The 24101-nt window shown below is 43.0% G+C and overlaps 1 protein-coding gene, 1 long non-coding RNA gene and 2 pseudogenes across 3 annotated transcripts; 1 reads left to right on the top strand and 3 right to left on the bottom strand.

The window, feature by feature from the left end:
• Nucleotides 1–398: 398 nt before the first annotated feature.
• LOC146674509 (uncharacterized) lies at nucleotides 399–10234 on the top strand. 2 transcript variants are annotated; one of them, XR_014909392.1, is made up of 4 exons: nucleotides 399–520; nucleotides 839–1274; nucleotides 9753–9966; nucleotides 10048–10234. It is a non-coding gene; the product is annotated as an uncharacterized LOC146674509 (long non-coding RNA). The 2 variants fall into 2 exon arrangements; XR_014909395.1 differs by lacking the exons at nucleotides 9753–9966; nucleotides 10048–10234 and adding an exon at nucleotides 6346–6473.
• LOC146674510 (complement C1q-like protein 3) lies at nucleotides 5479–6507 on the bottom strand. The gene is made up of 3 exons (XM_085396709.1): nucleotides 6333–6507; nucleotides 6079–6207; nucleotides 5479–5814 (listed from the first exon to the last, which is right to left on the bottom strand). The coding sequence occupies exons 1-3, from the start codon at nucleotides 6505–6507 to the stop codon at nucleotides 5534–5536; spliced, it is 585 nt and encodes a 194-aa protein (XP_085252835.1). The 3' UTR covers nucleotides 5479–5533.
• Nucleotides 10235–21070: 10836 nt separating the features above from the next.
• On the bottom strand, nucleotides 21071–22141 carry LOC146674508 (uncharacterized; annotated as a pseudogene).
• On the bottom strand, nucleotides 22141–23837 carry LOC146674507 (uncharacterized; annotated as a pseudogene).
• Nucleotides 23838–24101: the final 264 nt, after the last annotated feature.

Below are 24101 nucleotides of genomic sequence, written 5' to 3'. Positions count from 1 at the left end.
TTATGGTTAGGTTTGGGCTCAGGGTTAGAGTTAGGCATTCATTTTTGATAGTTATGGTTAAGGGAAGTAGCTCGGGAAAGCACTAAAATATAAAAACATGACTTTGTATGTGTGTTTGTGGGTGCTTTCTTCTAATGACTATTTAGTACTGACTCTCTGACATTACACACATCACTGCTGTGTGGGGACTCTCACCTGCTACTTTAGGGTCTACCTTACAGTATAAAGCAGCATCAGGTGACTGTTGTTGTGATTTGGGGCTGGATAAACACAACTGAGCTGAAAAATGAACCTGCACCAAATTTCAGTGCCTCGTGCTTAACTGCAGTAAAAAAAAAGCACAAAGACCAACAAGTCTGACCTGATTCTTTGGTGGGGCCCCGATAACTGCTGGAACAGGAGGAACTGGACATAAATTTGACATGTTTAAAGTCTAAGATGACCTGAAACAGGTGCAGTTAACCATGGCTCTCCAACAGTTTGTGCTGCTTCACTGTGGTGATCATTTTCTTCTGCAAAGGTGAGAAAATGGTTTGATTGGTTGTTTTCTTTCTTTAAAGCAAAGACATATCACTTGAAGATGAACTTGTAAGTTAATGTTTAAAGGTTTTCTGTCAAAATTATTAACATCATCAATGACAGAGTTGGATTTTGTCTCAGCAAAGATGCAGATTTTCTTAAAAGCTGTTTTAAATATAGAAACTAAACCTAAAGATCTACAATCCTCTCCCCCTTAAAAGTGTTGTGTTTAGCATGATAGGTTCTTCGAGTTGGAAAAAACAATCAGTGCTTACTTTCACAGGTTTAACAGGTTTATCTGTGTTTTTTTCATTTTCAGGTTGTGACTCACAGCAGCCCAGTAAGCATCCAAAGACATTTGAACCTTGTCTTCCTTCTGTAAGCTGTACAGTAATGAGCACATATAAAACTGTGATGTCCACATTTGTTTCAGACTCTGTTTTCTCTGTAAACTGTGATTTTGTTCTGTAAAATCGTCCAGTTTTCTGAGACAGAGGAGGAACATCTGTGGATCACATGTAAACCACAGTCTAATGTTAAAATAACATCCACATGAATGTCAGTGCTCAGGATCTCCCAGCAGAGTGTTGATCAGTTTTATCTATCTGAGTGGTTTTAATGTGCTGGCTGATCTGTTTAGCTGTTCGTGACGCTGCACCAGGAAGGTGGCCCTGGTTCACTGCTGTAGACACTTTTTCTGCAGGGTCTCTGATCACCGACCAGTGGGTGCTGACAGCTGCATCCTCCGTATTAGAGTGAGTCACTGCTGCAAGTTTATACTTTGTTGAGGCGTAATATGATGATGAAGGTGAAGTGTAATATTTATGTGCACTAGAGATATTTTTAAATATTTCCTCACTTATTTTAACATTTAAAAACAACAAGCTGTTGCACAAATTGCTGAACTGCAAAGTACAGAGTTGTCTGCACAACATTCAAACCAGATATCACAGTAATTTAATTTCATCCAAGAGTATAAAGTCATCGTTCTTTGACAGCATTGATTTGTCAAAGATGTGCTGTCACATGAAAATATTGACCTTATTCTGTCCATTCATGTCAGAAGATGGTTAGCTTAGCATAAAGACTTTAAACGGGGAACCTGCTGCTAATAAATACAACTACGCACCTCTGTAAGGCTCATTAATGAACACATGATGGGAAAGACTCAGTCACACAGTCATTTGTTTTGGGAGTTTCCTTTGCAGCTGTGATCAGCTGGTGTCACGTCACAGTCACCACTCAGTTCAACAACATATAAACAGATGTTACATGAGCTCTTTAGCTGATATCCAAAGCCTGCACTCTGTAACACCAGCATTCAAAAGAGAACTTAAGGATCGGCATAAATTGACTTTGACGTCTGCTAACCTTGGTGCACTCTAACACTGACCACGCTCTGCACCGAGCACCTCTGTAACCTTCACCACAGCCCTGCAAACTAACCAGTTTAACCTCAACTAATCTGATACTTTCATGAAACTTTTGGAAAACACAGAATTATCAGCAGCACACTCACTGATCCACGATCTGATTTTAGAAACTCTAAAATGAATCATAAAGATGTAAGTTACATATCTGGACATGTTGGAAAACGTTCCTGCTTTAAAAAAGTATCACACACAGTTTGTGTGTTTGCTGATCTTCTCTAGCATATGGAGACTATCTCTCCACACCGTTACATATTCCATATGTACGGGGAACGACCCCTCTTGGTCATGGCGTGTGGATGTTTCTTTAAGACACTCCAGTATGCCTGGCTACACCCCACAGCTTACATATAAAACAGCTGTGCGGACGTGACACGGGTGATCGTTTGATCTCCACTTGTGTTGTGTGTGTGTGTGAGTGTGCAGCTCGGCTGCTATGTGTGTTCACACACCAGGGATACGGCTTCAGCGTTCCAAGTGTTCGCTGTTGGCCTGCTTAACATTGTGGGGAATAAACATAATAGACAGGCTACGGTTTGTGCCGGCCTATCGTTAATCCAACCGGTTAGCCTGTCTGGCGTGTCGCCCGCAGCTTGCGGGTTAACGTGACCAGCAGGGCTTGGCTCGTAGCTCGGCTACATTGGGGAGATGTGTCAGAGTTCCAAGCATATTCTTTTACCTGTCAGCACTGTGACGCAGAAGCTTAGAAACAGTGAAGGGGGAATTCAAGTTGTGTCTAGTGCCGGCTACCTGTTGGTGATTGGAGCATGCCGGGTGTGGGAATTAGCCCTTCCTAAGGTCCCATCTAGTAGAGTGGACCTCAAGGTTGTTGCTATCATGCAGCCTCAGCACTTAAGGTGCCGCTGCTGCCTGGTTGGCCTGGTTGCAGGCAGTGAGTAAATGAGCCCTGCCTCCCGGCATTTTTGACCCCTTGCCCGCAGTTGGATGCTGCCGTGCATGGCGGGTGTAGTTGTTTTTGGCCCCTCCCCCGTTAGCCCTTCGGGCCTTCCCTGGGCAGGGCGGCATGAACTACAGGGCTGTGTGGGTTACTTACTGTATGCTGTGCTGGTGGCCATTTTGTCGCTCCCTCTAGGGGATGGAGCTTGAAACGACAGCTGCAGCCAGGCTGGGCATGGGGAGCCCGCCCAAATCCTGTGCCTCTCAGGCTACATGAGGATGATGGCTGCAGCATTCCCTCCCATTGCCCCGCCTCTGCGAGGCCTGGGCCGGTGAGGTTGATGTTGACGAAGCTTCCATCCCGTCTGGCTGCCACTGGCGTAGGGTCCAGTCTGAGGTACACCTGTGCACTACTCATGATGTCAGATCAGCATCCTGATGTGGCACACCTGTGAGGTGGGATGGATTATCTCAATATAGCAGATGTGCCCACTACCACACATTTGGACTGATTTGTGACCACTGTTTGGGAGGGATGGTTATATTGTGTATCTGGAATGAATTTTAGGTCTCTACGTCCATCCCATGGGGAATGGGAGCAGTAACAAAGGTGTTGCGTTTATATTTTTGTTGAGTGTATTTAATGAGAAAAAAATCTTTTGAAGAAAAATCAATCTTTTTTTCTCACCTTTGAAAAAGAATATGATATATGCTCAGCTTCTATTGTCACATGCTTTACCGTAACCAACACCTTGGTTACCATAGATTTTTATCTGTGAAAAGCGCTATATAAATAAATTTTACTTACTTACTTACCTACACTTCGTGTAGTTGACGTGTGATTTAAAAGAATAAAAGATAAAAATGTCACGGCTCGGGTCAGTGGTCAGCCACAGGTGGTGAAGCAGCCACAGGTGGCTGGACGGGCTCCTCGGGCCCCCCAGCCGACGTGGCATGGTGCTGGACAGGCTCCTCGGGCCCCCCAGCCGGCGAAGCAGGAGGCTGGACGGGCTCCTCGGGCCCCCCAGCTGGTGAAGCAGGAGGCTGGACGGGCTCCTCGGGCCCCCCAGCGAAAACAGCCGCAGAACCAGCGGGCACCGGGGCCCCTGGCACACCCAAAACAAAACCAGCAGGCTCGCGGGCCTCTGGCACGCGTGAAACAAAACCAGTAGGCACATGGTCCTCTGGCACACATGAAACAAAACCAGTAGGCACATGGGCCTCTGGCACACAGAAGGAGGGCCGCAGCTGCGCAGAGCCCTGACCCTGCTCAGGCAGTGACAGCCCGGTGCAGTTCACAGCTGGCATCTTGGCCTCCAGGGGTCCAAAGTAAGCTGAGGGCTGTAACCCAGCCTCTGGGGAAGCCCCGGAGTGAGTAACGGTCTCTAATGTTGCCAGCTTTTGAGGAACAGGTCAGTTGTGAAAACATGCGACTAAAACTATACACAATAAATGTGGAGCTGATCAGTAACATTACAGAACGTTGGGGGTGTGTGATCCAAACTAATATGCTACCCTAAACTTTTTGAACCGTGTGAATCCAAGTAGAGTGAGTACCTTCTAACTGACCCATAGAAATACATTTTATTTTCAGTCCGAAGTTTTTCTCAACACCAAAAAATACTTTTTTAACTTTTTTAAAATCAGATCTGGGCAGTTGGAGTCAGTTGATGACTTTTAGATTAATCTTTTCTGACTGGATGATTAAAACCTGTCAGCATTGACTTGTCTGTAGTGGATTTTTCCCACATTTCAGTCATTCAGTGATTTAAATAAAATGAACTTGTCCCTGCGGCTGTCTTTATGAATACCTTGTATCTGTCAGCCTCACCCATCAAATTCAGAGCGGGGGGGGGGGATTAACACTGCCACTACAGATTGTCTAACATCTGATTGGTTATTGTGCAAAGTAAGTCAAGACAGGTCGGTCCTAGATAACCGACTGCTATGAGCTGGTGGTAGTGTAGACTTGGGGCAGCAAGGTATCCAAGAATGCATTTCACAACACAAGAGTCAATTGTGTATGCTCTCAAATTGTGGTCATAAAAATGTTGTATTTGTAAATCAGACTGCATAGTTGTGAATTGTTTTGCAACCTTATAAACCAAAATATTTGAAAATTTTATGTTTGTGCATCTAAAGATGAGAATTTGTGTGTCTGTAAAAAAAAGATTTGTGTTTGTAAAACATATTTATACAAACAAATTTACATTTTTTTGTTGAGGTCTGGTTATAGATACAAAGTTAAATTTGCATGTAACACTGCACTGAAGTTCCCTCGCTTCTGTGTGAGTTTCAACTTTGAGTTGTACAAAGTTGTTGTTGCTGGTTTTCTCTGAGACGGAGATGAACAAAATAATGTTTCAGTTCAATCCTGGTTTCAAAGACCGGTAGAAAAAATGTCTCAGTTGGCCTGAATATTGAATGTTGAATATTCCCCGTGAACTGTTTCCAAACATAATATTGTTCATCTACTAGTTACAAATACATCAAAAACAAGTTTACTAGCATTTCCACGCAAAATTTAAAAAGTCTTTTACTAGTTTGATAAGCACTAAATCGTTTAACAACACAAAAGTGAAGTAAACCCCATATTCAGCTGTAGGTATCATTTAAATGTGTTTTATTGGAGCACACACAAGAACCACTGCAGCCAAACACAATTTCAAATAAATGTACATTTCTTTTTAACTGTTTTGTTTGACCAAAAATCCACTGAAAGTTGTTACTGTTCTGGCTTTATAGACATGTGTACCCTGCTTTAAACGCACATACACTGTATCACCCTGCTGCAGCTGCAGGAACGCCGCATTTCCTCCATTATCAGCTGTGTCATCTGACGGGTGATCATGGATGTGTAAGATCACCTCATTGTTCTTGTATAACAGCAGCCATGTTCTATGTTCACCTCCAGAATGAGAGAAAATGGTAAAGAAGTACACACCTGAAACAGGTGCTGTAAAGACACCTGGAGAAAAAAAAAGTAAACTCCTTTAATTTTTTGTCATTTTCTGAAGAAGCAAGTTTTACACGTATAAATGCAAGAAACACCTCAGTTGAACACTTATAATATCTTTAAATCTCTTTCATTTTTTCAAAATTATCAAAAAAGTTTCAGTATTATGAATCTGCAAATGTTATTACTGAATGTAAACATGCATCATCACATGGCGCATTTTTTTTTTTGGCTTTATTTACTTCACTAACACAAAACTGTGAAGAAGAATCTTACCTGTAACTGGGCTGTAGGCATTTCCAATATTTACAAATGTGTGATCGTAGATCATAGTTACGTCTGTGTTAAAGGGCCCAAATGGTGAATCCTCTCCAAATCCAACACTGAATATGACCGTGTTTCTCTCTAAGAAAAAAAAACATGTTTATTTCAGATATGTGTTAAAGTATGATTCTTCACATCATTTTATTTCTCCAGATGTTGAAAATCACAAAAAAAAACCAAACGTCTGCTTCAGCTTTATTCTTTACCTTTTTGTTCCAGCTGAAGGATGCGACTTTCGTAGTTTTCCAGCCTGCTTCCAATGTTCAACATCTTGACTTCCAAAGAATTTAATTTTTCTGTCATGGCATTGGTTTCGATAGTACCCTGGGCCACAACCAGGCCACAAAACAACAAAATCAAAAATGAACTGCTGAGATTCATCTTCGAAATTTCACCACTTGACAGACTTCTGACAAATGATCTGCTTTGGTTGCTTTTATGTCATCTACTCATCCGCTATTAATTATTAACATGTACACGTATACTTTTTTTTTTTTTTTACACATTTTTCTATGTATTTGTTATCTAACTATGTCAACCAAGAACAATGAAAGAAATCAATAAAGAAAGAGCAACACAGCAGTCCTCAACCTTTTTTTGTGTCTCGTACCAGTTCGACAATATTTTCACAGACCGGCCTTTAAGGTTTCAGGGATAAAGAGTACAACAAAATAAAATGATACGACCAAGACAAAAACTGTGGTATTAATAAAAACGAATTCACTGTGTAATTGTGTAAATTTATTAGAAAGTGTCCTCCTAAAATGCACCGACAACAATGAGAGTAACATCCTCCTCTGTGCCCCTTAATGCTCTCTGGTTGCTATGGAAATGCGTAAATATTTCTTTTAAAATAAGACACACAACTACAAAACAAATATAAAGTACATGAAATTGCAAAATTCACCATGACGCTAAATCAGTGACAGCCCTGTGCTTGTTTCTCTGGAATGAGACAGTCCCACCTGGGAGTAATGAGGGACAATGACGCCCGAAACACTGTTCAGAGTCAGATAATAAAAAAACGGAAACAATGTAAAGTTATTTATTTTTTCTAAAAGAACATTTATTGATATCACAGAGGAAAAGACCCAGGGAAACCGAATTAAAAATAAAAACCCTGAAAACCATATATTTCACACCTGTACCAAATGACTCACAGACTGGTGCCGGTCCATGGCCCGGGGGGTTGGGGACCACTGGAGTAACACATTTACTAATAACAGCATTAACTATTATAAATGTAGCATGACCATTACGGTTACTGTTATAATACATAGGCTTTCTTTCTCTGATATTAATTTCTGTGGATTTGCACTAATACTAATACATGGCATCATTGTAGATTTTCTGTCTTTGGCAAGAGTCAATACTAAATGAAAAAAAAAAAATTTGTGTTAAAAAAATTGTCACAGTGTAATTGGTGTCATGGGGCAATGAACTCTATGTTGTGTCAACACACCAAATATTATAGCTAAAATAAACAATGTAAAAAATATAAATGGTGCATTAGATATAGTTTTTCATCAAACTTGGGGGTTCTTGCAAAGTTCAATCTTTTAGTGAATGATTCTATGTATCCTCAGCTTAATTTCAAATATATCTCTGCTACTCTGTAACCTACACTGTTCTTTACTTCAACACAGTACACCAGTAGTCTCATGCAACCTTTAGATGACACAGTTACGTGCCTTAGTTTGTTTTGCAGCACGTTTCATAATATGAAAAAATATGTCACATGTACAGACCCAATATCTGACTTAAAAACTTGTAAGCTTTAAATTTCAAGTTAATCAAATGCCACTGAGCAGTTCTTATTTTTAAATATAACCCCTCTTCTTCCTTTCCTGTCCTTTTTTTATTCTTTTTTTTATTCCTTCTTTTTTTTATCTTTCTCCATCTCTCAGTGAAGTTCTTTTTTTTTAATCTTCAAAGCAGCTGAAACTTTAGCTAGCAACAGGCTGCACACAAAATGTTTGTGTGTTTGCTGTTGTTTTTAGAGTTCTTTGAAACATTGCATTTGAAATTACCTGCCACTTAACAAAAAGTTACTCCCTTTATGCTTACACCGCTTCAGTATTTCTAGCTAGATGCAAAAGCACCGGGACTGCAACGTCATAGGATTGTGTTACTGTTCTGGCTCAAATCAGTTTGATGTGACGTGAAATAACTACCCTCAAATATGTTAAACCAAAAGTTACAAGTCTGTTTTGAAAATATAACTACAGACATTAAACATGTAGTAGTGGGACTCGCAGACTCTATGTGGACTCCTAGGTTAACGATTTCATGAAGAGCGACAGAATCAGCACTTCTAATGAGAGTCCTAGAAAATGCTTTGTCTTTGACATTGTATCAGATGACACACAGCCTGGCCTCCTTCTTCCCCATATTGGCCAAAAATCATCAGACACTCTGAACACTGAAGACAAATCATATGTAGTGTGTATGTGCACGTTGTCTTGCACTGAGTTCATAGTTAAAACATTGTTGTGCTGAGACACAACAGTCTGTTTCTACTGATCTGTGTGTTTCAGATGCATTCTAGTTCCAGGCTGAACTCGGGTCTCAAAAATGAGAAAAAAAAAAGGGCAAAATTCTTCTTTGTAAACTTGATTCTGTGTTACTGACTCCCCTCATCTCTGATTATTAATAATTCACATGGCTGCATTTATGCTATTCATGATCAACTGTTAATTATTATTATCCCTGTCACTTTATGAAACTACAGTTTGTGCAGAAGAGCAGGTTTTTGAACAATTTCAGCATAACACCATATAATTAGAAAAAGGAAAAAATGAAAGCATATGGATTTCTGTGGACAAGAATCAAGTCACTTATTGCATAAATAGGATTTGGATTGCCATGTTGTCAAGAGTGAATAATATGTCTATGCAAAACTAAATTATGTGCTACGACAACTGGGTAAAACTTGGCACCCTACAGACATATAAATTATCGCTCTTCTGCAGAAATTCAGTTTCTATCTGTGTCAGTCTTTCATCATGATCAGTGACCATGAACTCTAAGTTATATCAACAAACTGTTTTCCTTACCAAAGAGCAAGCACAGTACTTTAGCAGCCAAAACAAACACTTAGAATGTAAACTATCTACTAGACATGATTCCAGTGGGTTATACTGGTGGTGAAACAGCTTGAATAGAGACCATTTTTCTTCTACTTAGAGAAAAATGTTCTGTTTGTTGTTTAGTTGTTATAATACAGTACAAGTAATTCTTTGCAGTTTTACCTACTTAATACCCTTTGTCATCTGATATAATGTGTTATGAAAAATACCGGTTGACTCAGGGAGCAGAACTCACGGAGGCATAGAGTTGTGGTGAAACAATTTATTTACAGTGAAGGAGATGAATTTTCAAGGACAGTGTATATGTCATGGTCCGGGTGAGCACGGGGTTTTTCCACTCCGCTGGATTCTACCTTCAGGCAGAGACTCCAATCAGCTTCCACACCTGGTTCCAATCAAGTCACCTGCATATAAGACCAGCATTCACAACAGACCTCTGCCAGATCTTCTGCTAACCCATGTCAGTGCTAGGCTGCGAACCCCTTGTGAGAACCCTCAACTACTGCTTTTTCCCTCACCGTGTTTTCTTTGTCATAGGACCCACCTGGCAGTCACGTTTCCTGAACTACTCTCATCTCTGCCTGGACGCTGGTTCTGTCATCTGGTTTCTTCCTCTCCACCATCGGACTACACCTGCCTGCCTCCCTGCCAAGTCCCTCACTCCACGCATATTCTGGATCCTCTCTGGACACTCCTCACCCGGAACCCCCTGGACACCCCTTCCTCGCATGACACTTTAAACCTGCAACACGTAAGCCCTAACCTCCATAGCCTAAACCTGCAGCTGTGATTCACTGGACTGCCACTGACTACTTGTCTCTTCTCATTATAGTGACTGCGTACCTCCATCCAAGCCGCTGCCCCTTTTTTCCATCCGTGAAATCCAGCACCTAGCCATAGCACTCAGTTTCATGTTCACAGTTTGGCCTCACAGTTCACAGTTCATAGCATTTCATAATTCATAGCATTCATAGTCTCCTGTTGTGTAATTTCACTAGACACTTGTAAATAAAGCACTGTGTTCATGCCCGTTTGCCTCCCTCTGTGTCTGCATTTTGAGTCCACACCCACAGCCGGGCCCTCTCGGCCGTAACAGTATATACAATAAAATGTGAATGGGGACGTGGAGCCGGGACGTGCAGGTGAGGAGACACTGGTAGCGCACTCGATCTAAGGGAAGAGGAGCAGGATAATTAGGAGTGTCTTACCCGAAAACGAGAAAAGCATAAAAGAGACTTTACCGAGAGTTTGAGAGCTTACTTGCTACTGTTTGCCAAAAACCTCCGTAAGGGAAACAAACCAAACGAGGCGAGTTTCAGCTCTGGCCCCAGATGTCAGCCTAATGTGTACCTTAATTCAGCCATGTAATAACAACATGTGCATAATAGTGCAAAGGTAACATGACAAAACTCTGTTCAGACAGTGATTCTTATATAACATTTTTCAACTCTCCCAGATTACTCAAAGTGCTCTATACAACATGCCACATTCACTCAACCACACACACTTTCTCTTAACTGAGTGCTTTCTAACTACATTCATACACATTCACACTCACGACATGTAGGAGCCAGGGATAAAACCACTAACCTTCCGATCAGTAGGTGACCTGCTCTACCACCTGAGCTACAGCCACCCACTGGCATCGATGAGTAAACCCTTACTAGGTTTTGGATAAAGTGTAAACTCACAAACCTGTCAAATCTGCATTTGATAAGATAAGATAAGATAAGATAAGATAGAACTTTATTAATCCCTCGGGTGGGTTCCTCTGGGAAATTCGGTTTCCAAAAGCACAGCACCGACAGAAGTTACAGTTACAGAATGTTATATATATATATATATATATATATATATATATATATATATATATATATATACATACACACACACATATATAAGTACAGAGACAAATATAAATAAAAATAAAATATACGAAGGGGATAAATAGAATAAATAGGAATAAAAAATAAAAATACAAGTGAATTGCACATTTCAAGTATTGAGGTCTATTTGCACCATTCACTATTTACAAAAGTATTGCACAAAGGTATTGCACAGTGAGGTGAAGAGGCACTACAGCTTAGTTGTTCCCCCCTCCTTTGTCCTCCTGTTTCCCCTCCCTCTCCCCTCCAGAGAGGAGTTAAACAGTTTGATGGCGTGTGGGACAAAGGAGTTTTTAAGTCTGTTAGTTCTTGTCTTGGGGAGAAGCAACCTGTCACTGAACAGACTCTTCTGGTTGTTAATGGTCGTGTGCAGAGGATGCCCAGCATTGTTCATAATGTCCAGCAGTTTTTTTAGGGTCCTTTTCTCTGCCACTGTCACCAGAGTGTCCAGCTTCATGCCGACCACAGAGCTAGCCTTACTGATCAGTTTCTCCAGCCTGCATGAGTCCTTCTTTGCTGTGCTGCTCCCCCAGCACGCCACAGCATAGAAAAGTACTCCAGCAACCACTGACTGGTAAAACATCCTCAGGAGCTTCCTGCAGATGTTAAAAGACCTCAGCCTCCTGAGGAAGTACAGTCGGCTTTGGGCTTTTTTATACAGGTGCTCTGTGTTGCATGACCAGTCCAGTTTATTGTCCACCCACAGCCCGAGGTACTTGTACTTGTTGACCACCTCCACCTCCTCCCCCTCTATCTGAACCGGCAGTGGACCTTCTCTGGACCTCCCGAAGTCCACAACCAGTTCCTTGGTCTTTGAGGTGTTGAGTTGCAGGTGGTTTGTGTGACTCCATGCGACAAAGTTCCTCACCAGACTTCTGTATTCCTCTTCCTGATCATCCCAGATACACCCCATGATGGCTGTGTCATCTGCAAACTTCTGAATATGGCATAATTCAGAGTTGTAGCAGAAGTCAGAGGTGTACAGGGTGAAGAGAAGAGGGGACAGCACAGTTCCCTGTGGTGCTCCTGTGCTGCTGACCACTGTGTCAGACGTGATGTCCTTCAGCCTGACGTACTGTGGCCTGTCGGTGAGGTAGTCGGAGATCCAAGCCACCAGGCAGGGGTCCACCGCCATCCTGTTCAGTTTTTCCTGAAGCATACAGGGCCGGATGGTATTAAAGGCACTGGAAAAGTCAAGAAACAGGATCCTGACCGTGCCTTTTCCCCCATCCAGGTGTGAGTGGGCTCTATGCAAACTGTAGTGGGTCCTGGGCATGTTGTACCTGTGGTCGGAGGAGGTTGAGGAAGAGCCGCTCTAGAGTCTTCATAAGATGTGACGTCAGTGCCACCGGTCGGAAGTCATTCAGCTCATTGGGCCGGTTCCTTTTGGGGACCGGGACGATGCAGGATGTCTTCCATAGGGCGGGCACTCTCCCCAGTCGCAGACTGAGGTTGAAGACTCGTTGTAGCGGCTCCCCAAGTTCAGCAGCACACGCCTTTAGCATCCTAGGACACACCTTGTCTGGGCCTGCTGCCTTTCTGGGGCAAAGCTTCCTCAGTTGTCTCCTGACCTGATCCACTGTGACACTGGGAGATGTTTGGGAGGAGGGGAGGGGGGGAGATGTCTTGCTGCTGAGAGAGGGATTGGAGGAGGGGGGTGTCATAGTGTCAGGAAGGGGGGGAAGCGAGGGAGGTAGGAGAGTGGGGAGAGGACTCTGTAGTAAGGGTGAGGGTGGGGGGGTTGTGGGCTGGTCAAACCTGTTGAAGAAGTTGTTGAGTTCGTTTGCCTTCTCCACAGTCCCCCCCACTGTGCTTTTCTTGGTGTTGTGGCCTGTGATGGTTTTCACACCATTCCAGACCTCCCTCATATTGTTCCTCTCCAACTTCTGCTCCACCTTCCTCCTGTAGGTGTCCTTTGCTTCCCTCAGGCAGTGTTTCACCTCCCGCTGTGCTGCTTTCATCGCCTCCTTCACTTTGCTCCTGAAAGCCTTCTTCTTCATGTTGAGGACAGCTTTGACTTCCTGTGTTACCCACGGTTTGTAATTAGGATAACACCGTACCGTCTTAGCAGGGGCGACTGTGTCCACACAAAAGTTGAGGTAGTCTGTAAGACAGTGTGTCGCCCCCTCTATGTCCTCACCATGTGGGCTCAGGAGCACATCCCAGTCTGTGGTGTCATAGCAGTCTCTCAGAGCATCCTCCTTTTCTGGGGTCCATCTCCGGATGGAGCACGTTGTGACAGGCTGCCTTTGGACGAGGGGTGTGTATTGTGGCTGTAGGTAAACCAGGTTGTGGTCTAACTTCCTTAGTGGGGGGTGGCTCTGTATGCATCTCTCACATTAGCATACAGTAGGTCAATTGTCCTGTTGCTCCTTGTGGGACAATTCACAAACTGGTGAAAAGCAGCCAGAGTAGAGTCCAGTGTGGCATGATTAAAGTCTCCAGATATAATAATGAAAGCCTCGGGGTTTTGTGTCTGAAGTCTTGCTGTGACTGTGTGTATTTTCTCACAGGCAGTTGTTGCGTCGGCCCTCGGAGGGATGTAAATACATACACAGATCACATGCCTGAACTCCCGAGGTAGATAATATGGCCGCAAGCTAACAGCTAGCAGCTCCAGGTCCGGACGGCATACCGAAACTTTAACGGAGACATGTCCAGGGTTACAGTATCTGTTGTTAACGTAGACAATGAGTCCCCCACCTCTGCTTTTTCCGCTGGCCTGCGGCTCTCACGGATGTGAAACCGCATAGGTCTACGTTAGCCTGCGGCGTTAGCTCGGTTAGCCACGTCTCCGTGAAGATAAACAAGCTGCACTCACGGTATAGTCTGTGGTTGTTCAGAGCGCACAGTTCATCAATCTTATTCTGTAACGAGTTCACGTTGCCCATGATCACTGTCGGGATTGATGGTTTGAATCGCCTCCGGTGATCCGCTCTCCTCGCTCCAGCTTTGCAGCCTCTGTAGCTCCTCTTTAGCTCGGCCGGGATGTTGTGTCGCATGCTGATCTGTCCCTTTGTTTTTAGTGCCAGCAGCTCCGCTCTCGAATAGATGAAGGAGCTGGTTCCAGAAGTTTTAAAAAGTGCATTATCCATCTTGTATCGCTATATCTAAGAGGTATAAGTAGAGGAAGGTGAAATAAAGTTTGAAAAGCCTAGTCTAAAAAAGTTAAAGTTAAGAAAAAGGTGCGGTGTTGCAGAGCTACTTGGAAAGGCTGCCATCACTCCAGCGCCATCTTGAGACAGGCGTTCGAACGTTGGCTACCATAGCAGTATAGTATTGCAACATGGCATTTGGAATTTCTAACTAAAATAGGAACATAAATAGTGCATCATTGCCAGACCTGGCCCACATCTGGTTGACATACACCCTGCCATAACACCGGTCAGTCAGAAGTGCCAGCTTGATGCCGGATCCCGGCCAGAGCTGTTTTCTATGGGCCTGGCCCACATAAACCAAACCACAATCGAGCCAGATGTGGCATGCCATCACATAGACAGTGCCATGTATGCCAGGCCTGGCCCCTATCTGGATGACATACGTCTTATCATGCCAGAAGTCAGCCAGCAGTGCCGTCTTGATACCAGATCCAGGCCAGACCAGCTTGCTATGTGGGTATATTGCTGCCTCTGTTCGGTGGTGTCGAGCCAAATGGACTTTAACGTGTGTTTGAACGAGCTGACGGTTCACTCGTTAAGCTGAAAGAAAGATGCTTTAATCACAGGAGTCACACATGTGTCCACTGTACCATCTGGGAACTCTTCTTGTTTATCACTCGTAATAACACAAACACTAAATCCTCCTTTTGTGCTGTTTTGTAGCAGTGTATACACCTGAGACTGTCACCTGTCTGTCTGTCCTGCACTCTCTCTCTGTTTCTTTCTCTCTGATTGTGGAATAAAAGTATGAGCATGTGTTTATAAGTTACACTTGTGTTTGAATCCTGCAGCTTATCACACATTTGATTTCCATGTGTGACAACTGCAAGTGTCCAGAGTGAGGACAGACTGAGGGACCCACTGCTGCACATCATCTGTGAGGCTGATGATCCACCAGGACAAACTCAGCAGTGTGTGAGGAAGAGGAAGAGCCTGCAGCAGCTGACAGATGGAGAGAATAGACAGACTGTTCCCTTTTTGTGAAGGACTGCTAGGAAAGTTATAACTAATTGTCTGTCCTGAGTCAGTCTTATTAGGTAATGTTCAAATAATTGTATCATTCCAGTGTTTTCAGTGTGGGAGAAAGTACTCAGGGCCTTCAAGTTACACACTATGAAAGGAAGCAACAAGTTTAATATTCAGAAACCTGAAGTATGTATCAGCAGCAGAACGGACCTAAAAAAAAAGTGCATGTTTTTTTCAGGTGTATGAAGCTGACGCTGTTTGTATTTTGGATTAGTAGCACTGCTGTATTTCTTGCATCATATTGCTGTAATTGTTTATATGCTTTATATATTCTTGGGTTAGTTGATCTATAGTGTTACATCATATTAAAGCATATGGATTTCTGTGGACAAGAATCAAGTCACTTATTGCATAAATAGGATTTGGATTGCCATGTTGTCAAGAGTGAATAATATGTCTATGCAAAACTAAATTATGTGCTACAACAACTGGGTAAAACTTGGCACCCTACAGACATATATATTATCTCTCTTCTGCAGAAATTCAGTTTCTATCTGTGTCAGTCTTTCATCATGATCAGTGACCATGAACTTTAAGTTATATCAACAAACTGTTTTCCTTACCAAAGAGCAAGCACAGTACTTTAGCAGCCAAAACAAACACTTAGAATGTAAACTATCTACTAGACATGATTCCAGTGGGTTATACTGGTGGTGAAACAGCTTGAACAGAGACCATTTTTCTTCTACTTAGAGAAAAATGTTCTGTTTGTTGTTTAGTTGTTATAAAACAGTACAAGTAATTCTTTACAGAATATTAATTAACTAACTAATAGCTAACTTTATTAACTAATCGTGACACTAAATTGGGATACAGCCTAAGTCTCCCTAGCCCTTGTCCTATGTGCAGTGTGTCAAGTCTTGCTTTCCCTTGCTTCGTTAGGTCTGATTTGTCCCAGCTGTGTTCCTACCTGTTCCCCATCCTCTCGTAGTCCTGCTTGTGTATTTAAACCCTGTGTTTTTGTCTGTCCATTATTGCGCTGTACCCTCACCGTACTGTGTTTACTCCCTTTGTGGTCCTGTCTTAGTTCTAGTTCTCAGTTCCTGGTTTGCTTTCCCAGTTTGCGTTGTTTTATTTTCTAGTTTCCAGTTTAGTCTGTAGTTTCCATGTTCAAGGTTTTGGTTTGTTTTTGTGAGTTTACTTTATATGGAAAGTCTTCCCAGCAATAAAAGCTTCCGCTCATTCCATGTACGAGTCCTGCATTTGGGTCCTGTTGACCGTGACAAAGTGGCTTAAACAAACAAACAAACAAACAAACAAACAAACAAACAAACAAACAAACAAAAACACATTCTTCTGAAAATGGTCAGGTACAAAGATTGGACTGAAAATGAGTTTAAAAATAGCCAAACATCTGGATTTTTTTAAACTATTGTTTAAGATCACTATTAAAAATACAAGACAGGAAGCAAAATAAAGAAACAAAGAAATGAGGGATGTCTCAAGACTTTACAGTACAGCAAATCCAATAATTGGTAATAGTATTTCTGAGATCTCTTTATCATGCTGTTGACTAGGAAACCTGAAAATAAATTATAACAAACACAAATAAAAACAGAAACAGATGAAACACACATAGAGAGCGTGAATTATTCCCTAAAGATACCATCTCATATCTTTACACAGCACATGTGCTTTGATCCCAACATCAAGCACAGCTGCTGCTCTGTCTTTTTTCACCCACACTGTGACAAAGACAGTCATTATCATACTTACTGAGTCTCCTCACAATCTTCATTTACACAAATACCTTTTACAATATTGGCTGCTGATCACAGAGCAGAAGTGATTGAATGACTTTGCATGTTTTGACATGTGGAAAAGGTTTTCATTGTTTTAGTGCATTTTACATAGGTGAGTCTATGAAAAATGCCTTAACTTCACCCTGTTATTGTTATCTTGTATGTATGTTTGCTGTTCCTCACATTTGAGTGACCAAAAAACCACTGAAGGTTGTTTGGCTTTCGGATGCCCAGACGTGTGAGTTTGCACCCATGCGCACGTACACTTTGTGCCCTTGCTGCAGCTGCCGGAACACCGCGTTGCCTCCATTATCAGCTACATCGCTGTGTGTCGCGTGATCATTTGTCATCACCATCACTTCACTGTTTTTATGGAGAAACAGGCGTTGTGTATGACTTCCTTCAGCATGATAGAAGAGGGTAAAGTAATAAACACCTGCAATGGGTGCTGTAAAGACACCTGAAGAGTAGAAGAGCAGTGGTCACATTAAAAATAATCTGAAAACTCAAATTCATTCGTGCACTATTTTATTTCATTCTGTTGTCCTTCAACCAAATAAATAGCAAACTGTCTGCTTTTTAAACTGTTTTGTAAAATTTAATAAACTGATTACATGTGTTATTTTGCTTTGTGTAAAAAAATACAAAAATGCTGAATTACTGAATATACAAGGACAGAGAGACTCAAGAGGAGCTTCTATCCCCAAGCGATCCGGGCCCTAAACACACACACACACCCGCCCTCTCATATCATCTATATTTGACTGAGACAGGACTCTCTTCCAGACACTCTAAACCCAGGCATAATGTACATTTCAAATTCCTTTAATTTTAAATATGTTTATATTGTCTATCCTGTAAAATAGTCAGATGCCTATTCTTATTAATGTACAGAATTCACCTGCTTGCTGCTACTACTGCACATTCGCCCAATGTATATACCATATATATATATAATGTTCTTCCTCTACCCCCCCCCCCCCCCCCCCCCCCAACATGCATAGTATAACTATGGATGTGACAAATACAGAACCTTGAACCTTGAACCTTGAATACAGAAGACTGTAACTCTTACCTGTTACTGGACTGTAGGCATTGCCAATATTGGTAATTACTCCTTTGTAGACTAGGATTGTGTCTGTGTTGAAAGGTCCAGTATGTCCACTGCACTGAATATTATCTTGGTTGCTTCTGTGGAAAACAAATCATAAAAATAATATAATACATTTGTGTAAAGTAAATCCATGGTTGTCGCCACACAAAAACATGTATTTTGTCTTATGTCTCCTGCAGTTTTGTGAATTATGACTCGTCAAAAAAAGACAGAGTATCTTGGTATTTCAGTATTTGATCTCTGAGTTTTTGCCTTATGGCATCAAACTCTTTTAGGATGTTAGCACAACTACTTTCTGCCATACCATCACCCTGAGCCAAACTCAAGAAAAAAGAAAAAAGAAACAAGCACTGTAAATAACACAAGGCTGTTGGTCATTGTTATTAAAAGTTGCAATAGTTACAATACAATATCAATAATATCCTTCAACACACTTGTAATTTCATTAAACCTAACTAGTCCATTCACTGATACCTTCTAATCAGTCCTACCTGTGAGTTCTTGGTAGGGACTAATATCTCATTCTTCTATATAGTAACTGTTTGTCTGTTTTAAAGACAGTGTGTCCACATGTTTGATTTCCCAGTCCTAATATTACATTGATTATATCTGGTCTTTCTAAAAAAACAACTTTTCTTGAAACCATTTTCAAAAGATTTCAGTTGCTCATGACAACCAGCTCTCTTATGACGTGACACATCAGAAAGGCATGACTGGTCAAGACACAGAGGAGTCAAATTCATCTCACTTGATCTTAAAAATCAGATCAGATTTTTAAAATTAAATTTTATTGTTTATTGGCAAGGTAGAAGTACAAAAAAATGTACTGACAGCTGCAAAGACAGCATCCTGTGTATATGCATAAATTGGTGCATTTTGAAGTACCTTTGTATAGTACTGAGTAAGTAAGCACAATGATAAATCTGAAACAGACCAAGAAAAACAATTTATTTGTGATCATCAGAACTTAACTGTGCTGGAGAAAATTTGAGATTCTTTAAAGTGGTTTAAACTTGCAGCTTTGGACCTCAGGAGAGTCCCTTGAAAATGCAGTTATTCTGTGTCCCACTCTACATTTGCATTGCTGTAAATAAACAAAACTATGCCAAAGCCTTGAGACAAAGCTCATTTCTTTGCATTTTACTTCTAAAGAGCTAGACTTTCAAATTGTATTACTTTAGCAGTAGTTTTCCAGGTTTTGTAAAGATCTTTCAGGGTTTTTCTTTGGACTGCTTTTTCATTCATTGTCAGTCCAGTCCTTTCCCCTGTCCACCGCTGAAGTTGCAGTTCAAAATTGTACCTTTAATACTCTCTGACAGTAAACACATTTACACGCAGCTTCTGTCTTTTCACATTATTCCTTGATGATTACATAAGGTTCAGTCAAACTGGGGATTCAACCAAAAACAATTATGAAAAAAGTGTTTAGATTAATCAATAAAATTGTCCTTGTGTTGCAGTTCCAAAATCTGGTTTTCACTCTCCTTCAGTCTGTTTGCAGTGTGGTTCATCTTTGTCTCACTGTCCTTAAGCCTAGATTCAATGTCTTTCAGCTGGGTTACAGTCTCCTTTAGGCTCATTTCAGTGTCCTTCAGCCTGGTTTCACTTTCCTTCTGCTTAGTTTCCATAAAGTTCACTTTTTCCATTTGCACATGTCAGGATTGCATGACTTTGTTTCTGTAGCATTGTAGCACGCACAGCTGCTTAAAGCTGTAGCGTCCAGATTATTTACGTAGTCAGCTACTTCCGCTCTTCTTGGAATGTTGGTGCCATTAGATGACCCCACACTGCTTCAATAATGTGTGTGCATGAACCAGAGTTGGTCTGTTTGCTCATTCATGTGTGCCCTTCCAGGCACCTACCCATATCAAGATATATCTACCAAAAACTTGAAACAGTTTAGTCCTGTTGTTTGTGCAGTTCTGGACCTACCTGACCTAATTGAAGCACTCTGTGTAACAGTATCATTACATTTAGAGGTAATGAAAAGTGATGGTTAAAAGTATACCCTCTCATACTTGATGAGTGTCCTGTCCTTCACTATGGAGAGAAGGGCAGGAAACTATTGTTTTGTTTTGCCAGGAGATAAAGAGTGTGGAGCACCACTTGTGAATATTCTGATGGAGTTTTGAGCACCACAGATTGAGGGAGGAAATCACATCACAGGAGTCGGGAAATCATTACAGAGGAGATCACGTTTATTAGAACTGTTTTGCACATCAAAGATTTTTTCCTTTTCACTCTAAATGAATGCATTGTCGCTTCTCAGGAAGCCCTGCATTTGGGACCTGTTATTGCCTCAAACTTGACATAAAAACATAAAAATGATCTTCTTTCTACAGCTCTTTAGTTTCTGTCTGTGGTCCTGTCCTGTCAACAAACTGTTTATCAGAAAGAGCAAGCACAGAATTTTAGTAGCCAACACAAACAGCTTAAATGTAAACCGTGTATTCGATATGTCTAATCCAGAGGATTATATTGGTTGTGTATATTGAACAATAACGAATAGAAATAGAAATATAGAAATGTGATAATCAATGACATCCAAAGAGGTTTTTAGCAAAAAACGAATAGTTATGTCTATAACTTCTGTTCCCTGAAGGAGAGGAACGAGGTACAACACTTAAGTATGGGATATCACGCCCTCGCGTGTCTTGGCTGAAGAAACCTTTAATCATGCCTTTAAGGCAGATGACGTGTGATGACACGCGCACAGCCCTGCCTGCACATATAGCCGCTGTCATCACAGTCATCCCTCAGTTCGATAGCTGCTCTTCACCGAGCCAAACTGCTCAGTGGGGCCACCTTGTGTTGTACCTGGTTCCTCTCCTTCAGGGAACAGAAGTTATAGACATAACTGTTCGTTCCCTTTCAGTCGATTCACTCGGTACAACACATAAGTATGGGACATATATACACGCCCCGCAGAGCAGCCACCGAACCGGAATTGGACCACCACATCCTTAGTGAGTGGTAGACCCAGCAGAAAGGACAGCATGAGCCACCGAAGGGGCTGTAACGTCCAACCAATAAAACCGCACAAAAGTGTGCGGTGAAGCCCAACTAGCTGCCGCACAAATATCAGCTACAGGCACCCCTTTAAAAAGAGCCCATGAGGTTGCCATCCCCCTGGTGGAATGAGCTCTCACCCCGTGGGGCAAAGCAAGACCACGGGTGTCGTATGCCAGTGAGATAGCTTCTATAATCCAGTGGGACAGCCTCTGTTTGGACAGAGCTCTACCTCTATTTGGATTAGCGAAGCAGACAAACAGCTGGTCACATAAACGCACATTCTGAGTGCGCTCAATGTAGGTGAGTAGCACACGCACTGGACAAAGAGAATGCATCCTCCTCTGCTCCTCAGATGCAAAAGGAGGGGAGCAAAAACTCAGCAACTCAAACTCCATTGAGCTATAAGATGCAGGCATGATCTTGGGAAAATAGGCAGCATTTGGACGCAATACGACCTTGTGGCCATCAGAAGAGAACTGTGTGCAGGAGGGATGCACAGAGAGCGCATGAAGGTCACCCACTCGCTTTGCCGAAGCCAAAGTGAGAAGTAATGCAGTCTTATATGAAAGAAATTTCATATCCACAGACTCAATGGGTTCAAACGGGGGCTACAAAGGGCCTCCAGCACCAACGACAAGTCCCAAGCAGGGACACTGGACTTAAGCACGGGCCTCAGCCGGCGAACTCCTTTCAGAAAACGTATGGCGAGGGGATGTGCACCTAGTGTCACCCTGTCACAGCCAATATGACAAGCAGATATAGCTGCCAAATAAACCTTAATTGTCAAAAATGAAAGGCCCTTATCCAGCAGCTCTTGCAGGAATGTCAAAACATCCACAATAGAGCACTGAAATGGGAGAGTGTGGCGGTCCTGGCACCATTGCTCGAAGGCTCGCCATTTGTAAGCGTACAAGCCTCTAGTAGATGAGGCCCTAGCGCTCTGAATTGTCGCTATTACACTAGGTGGCAAACCCTTAGCAATCAGGTTTAACGTCTCAGCAGGTAAGCATGAAGGCGCCACAGATCTGGGCGCGGATGAAACACTTCTCCTCCTGCCTGAGAGAGGAGATCCCTGCGGAGAGGAAGCTGCCAAGGACTCGCTGCTAGCAGGCTGATTATCTCTGCATACCACGACCTTGTGGGCCACCAAGGGGCCACTAGAATCAGAGAGAGGGAATGCCGACGCACTCTCTCTAGAACTGGAGATATCATTTCCACTGGGGGAAATGCATACAGGAGCACGTCTGGCCATTGGTGCGCTAGCGCGTCCAAGCCCAAGGGTGCATCGTGGTCGATTATGGAGAAGAACAGGGGGCAGTGAGTATTTACCCTGGAACCAAAAAGATCTATTTGCACCTTGCCAAATAGGTCCCAAATCTGAGCCACTATTAAAGGGTGTAACCTCCATTCTCTCACCAGAGGACCCCCCCCCTGGAGAGAAGGTCCGGCCCCAGGTTCAGGTGGCGCGGGACATGGGTGGCTCTTAGAGACAAAAAATGAACACTGCACCATAACAGCAGAGAGCGTCTCATTTTTAACAGTCCAAGTGGCACTACGGCGATCATAGATGCCATCATGCCCAACAAGCTTAATATCGTCTGGAAACGCAGTCTGCGTCCCAACTGAAACTGAGCGAGGCAGCGATGAAACGCGGTCACTCTGTGCTCCGACAAACTTGCGCGGCTGGAAAGCGAGCATATTTCCAAACCGAGAAAAGTAATCTGCTGACTCGGGATTAGCGAGCTCTTTTGAAAGTTCACAGAGAACCCCAGTGTCTGAATGTGTGACAGAATCAGCGACAGCTATGTCTCCGCCTGCTCTCTGGAGCAAGCTACGAGAGCCCAGTCATCTAGGTAGGCTAAGATGCGGATTCCTCTCTCTCTGAGGGGCGCTAGCGCTGCCTCGGCACATTTCGTAAAGGTGCGAGGAGCGAGCGACAGCCCGAACGGCAGCACTAGGTATTCGTAGGCTACACCCTCGAATGCAAACCTCAGAAATGGCCTGTGTTTCGGGTGTATAGCCACATGAAAATAAGTATCTGTTAGATCGATTGTTGCAAACCAATCTCCCGGGCCGACCACATTCAAGAGCTGTCTGAGTGTTAGCATCTTGAACCTTTACGTTCGTAGATACGTGTTCAAGACTCGCAGGTCGAGGATGGGACGAAGCCCTCCCCCTTTTTTCGGAACAACAAAATAACAGCTGTACCAAGCTTTGTCTGTCTCCGAAGTGGGGACCACTCGTATTGCCCTTTTCTGCAATAGCGCCTTTATTTCCTCTCTGAGTATCATGGCCGCCTCGGTGTTGACAGTCGTGTTTACGACTCTTTGGAAACGAGGCGGCTTGACCCGGAACTGCAACTGGTAACCCATGGCAACGGTTCGCAGCACACACGGAGAGGGGGCGCAAGCGCGCCACTGAGGGAAGTCAGCAGCCAGCCGGCTGACCTGCAGCACCGTCGGCAGGGCGTTGTCGCCCCCAGTGTGTCTGCAGGGGACTGCATCACCTGCCTGACCTGGCTCATTCTGCCTGCAGGCTGAGCATTTGTGATTGTTTGAGAATAAACAACACTCTTTATTGATTGTAACATGGAAACATGTACATTCATACATTTTGTTGGAGGCACCTTTTCTGGGGCACAACAATGAAAAACAGCGGGAACACTCGATGTGGTCACCTGAACATTTAACACACCTGAACAGGGAGTTACCTGAGGCATTTTGTGTGCAGGGGTTTTGTGCTTGGGAGACAGTGTTAGGAAAGTGCAGCGCCTTCTGGGGGTGACAACCTGAACAGAACTTAAACGGCACTTCTTGTGCGGCAACAGAGGGGTAAAAACAGCATCTCCCTGCTGCTGGACCCCCTCTCCACTCGAAACCACAGCTAGGAGGGCTGAGGCTTCTTCCTCCTGGGCGTCGGGTCCCGCCAGGGGCCCGAGGGTGGGCCTT

This window comes from Rhamphochromis longiceps, linkage group LG3, assembly GCF_057381845.1.
Source record: "Rhamphochromis longiceps isolate RC_006_pf linkage group LG3, R_longiceps_female_GT1.1, whole genome shotgun sequence".
Classification (NCBI taxonomy): Eukaryota; Metazoa; Chordata; class Actinopteri; order Cichliformes; family Cichlidae; genus Rhamphochromis; species Rhamphochromis longiceps.
The sequence above is the reverse complement of the archived record's forward strand: the minus strand, read 5'-3'. Positions and strand labels throughout refer to the sequence as shown.

What these genes read in the sequence shown, in the direction of transcription:
- LOC146674510 (XM_085396709.1), bottom strand. Translation starts at nt 6,507, where the DNA reads ATGAATCTCAGCAGTTCATTTTTGATTTTGTTGTTTTGTGGCCTGGTT. An exon ending in CCTTCAGCTGGAACAAAAAG is followed by an intron (nt 6,208 to 6,332) that starts GTAAAGAATAAA and finishes TTTTTTTCTTAG; the next exon opens with AGAGAAACACGGTCATATTC. An exon ending in TGCCTACAGCCCAGTTACAG is followed by an intron (nt 5,815 to 6,078) that starts GTAAGATTCTTC and finishes TTTTTTCTCCAG; the next exon opens with GTGTCTTTACAGCACCTGTT.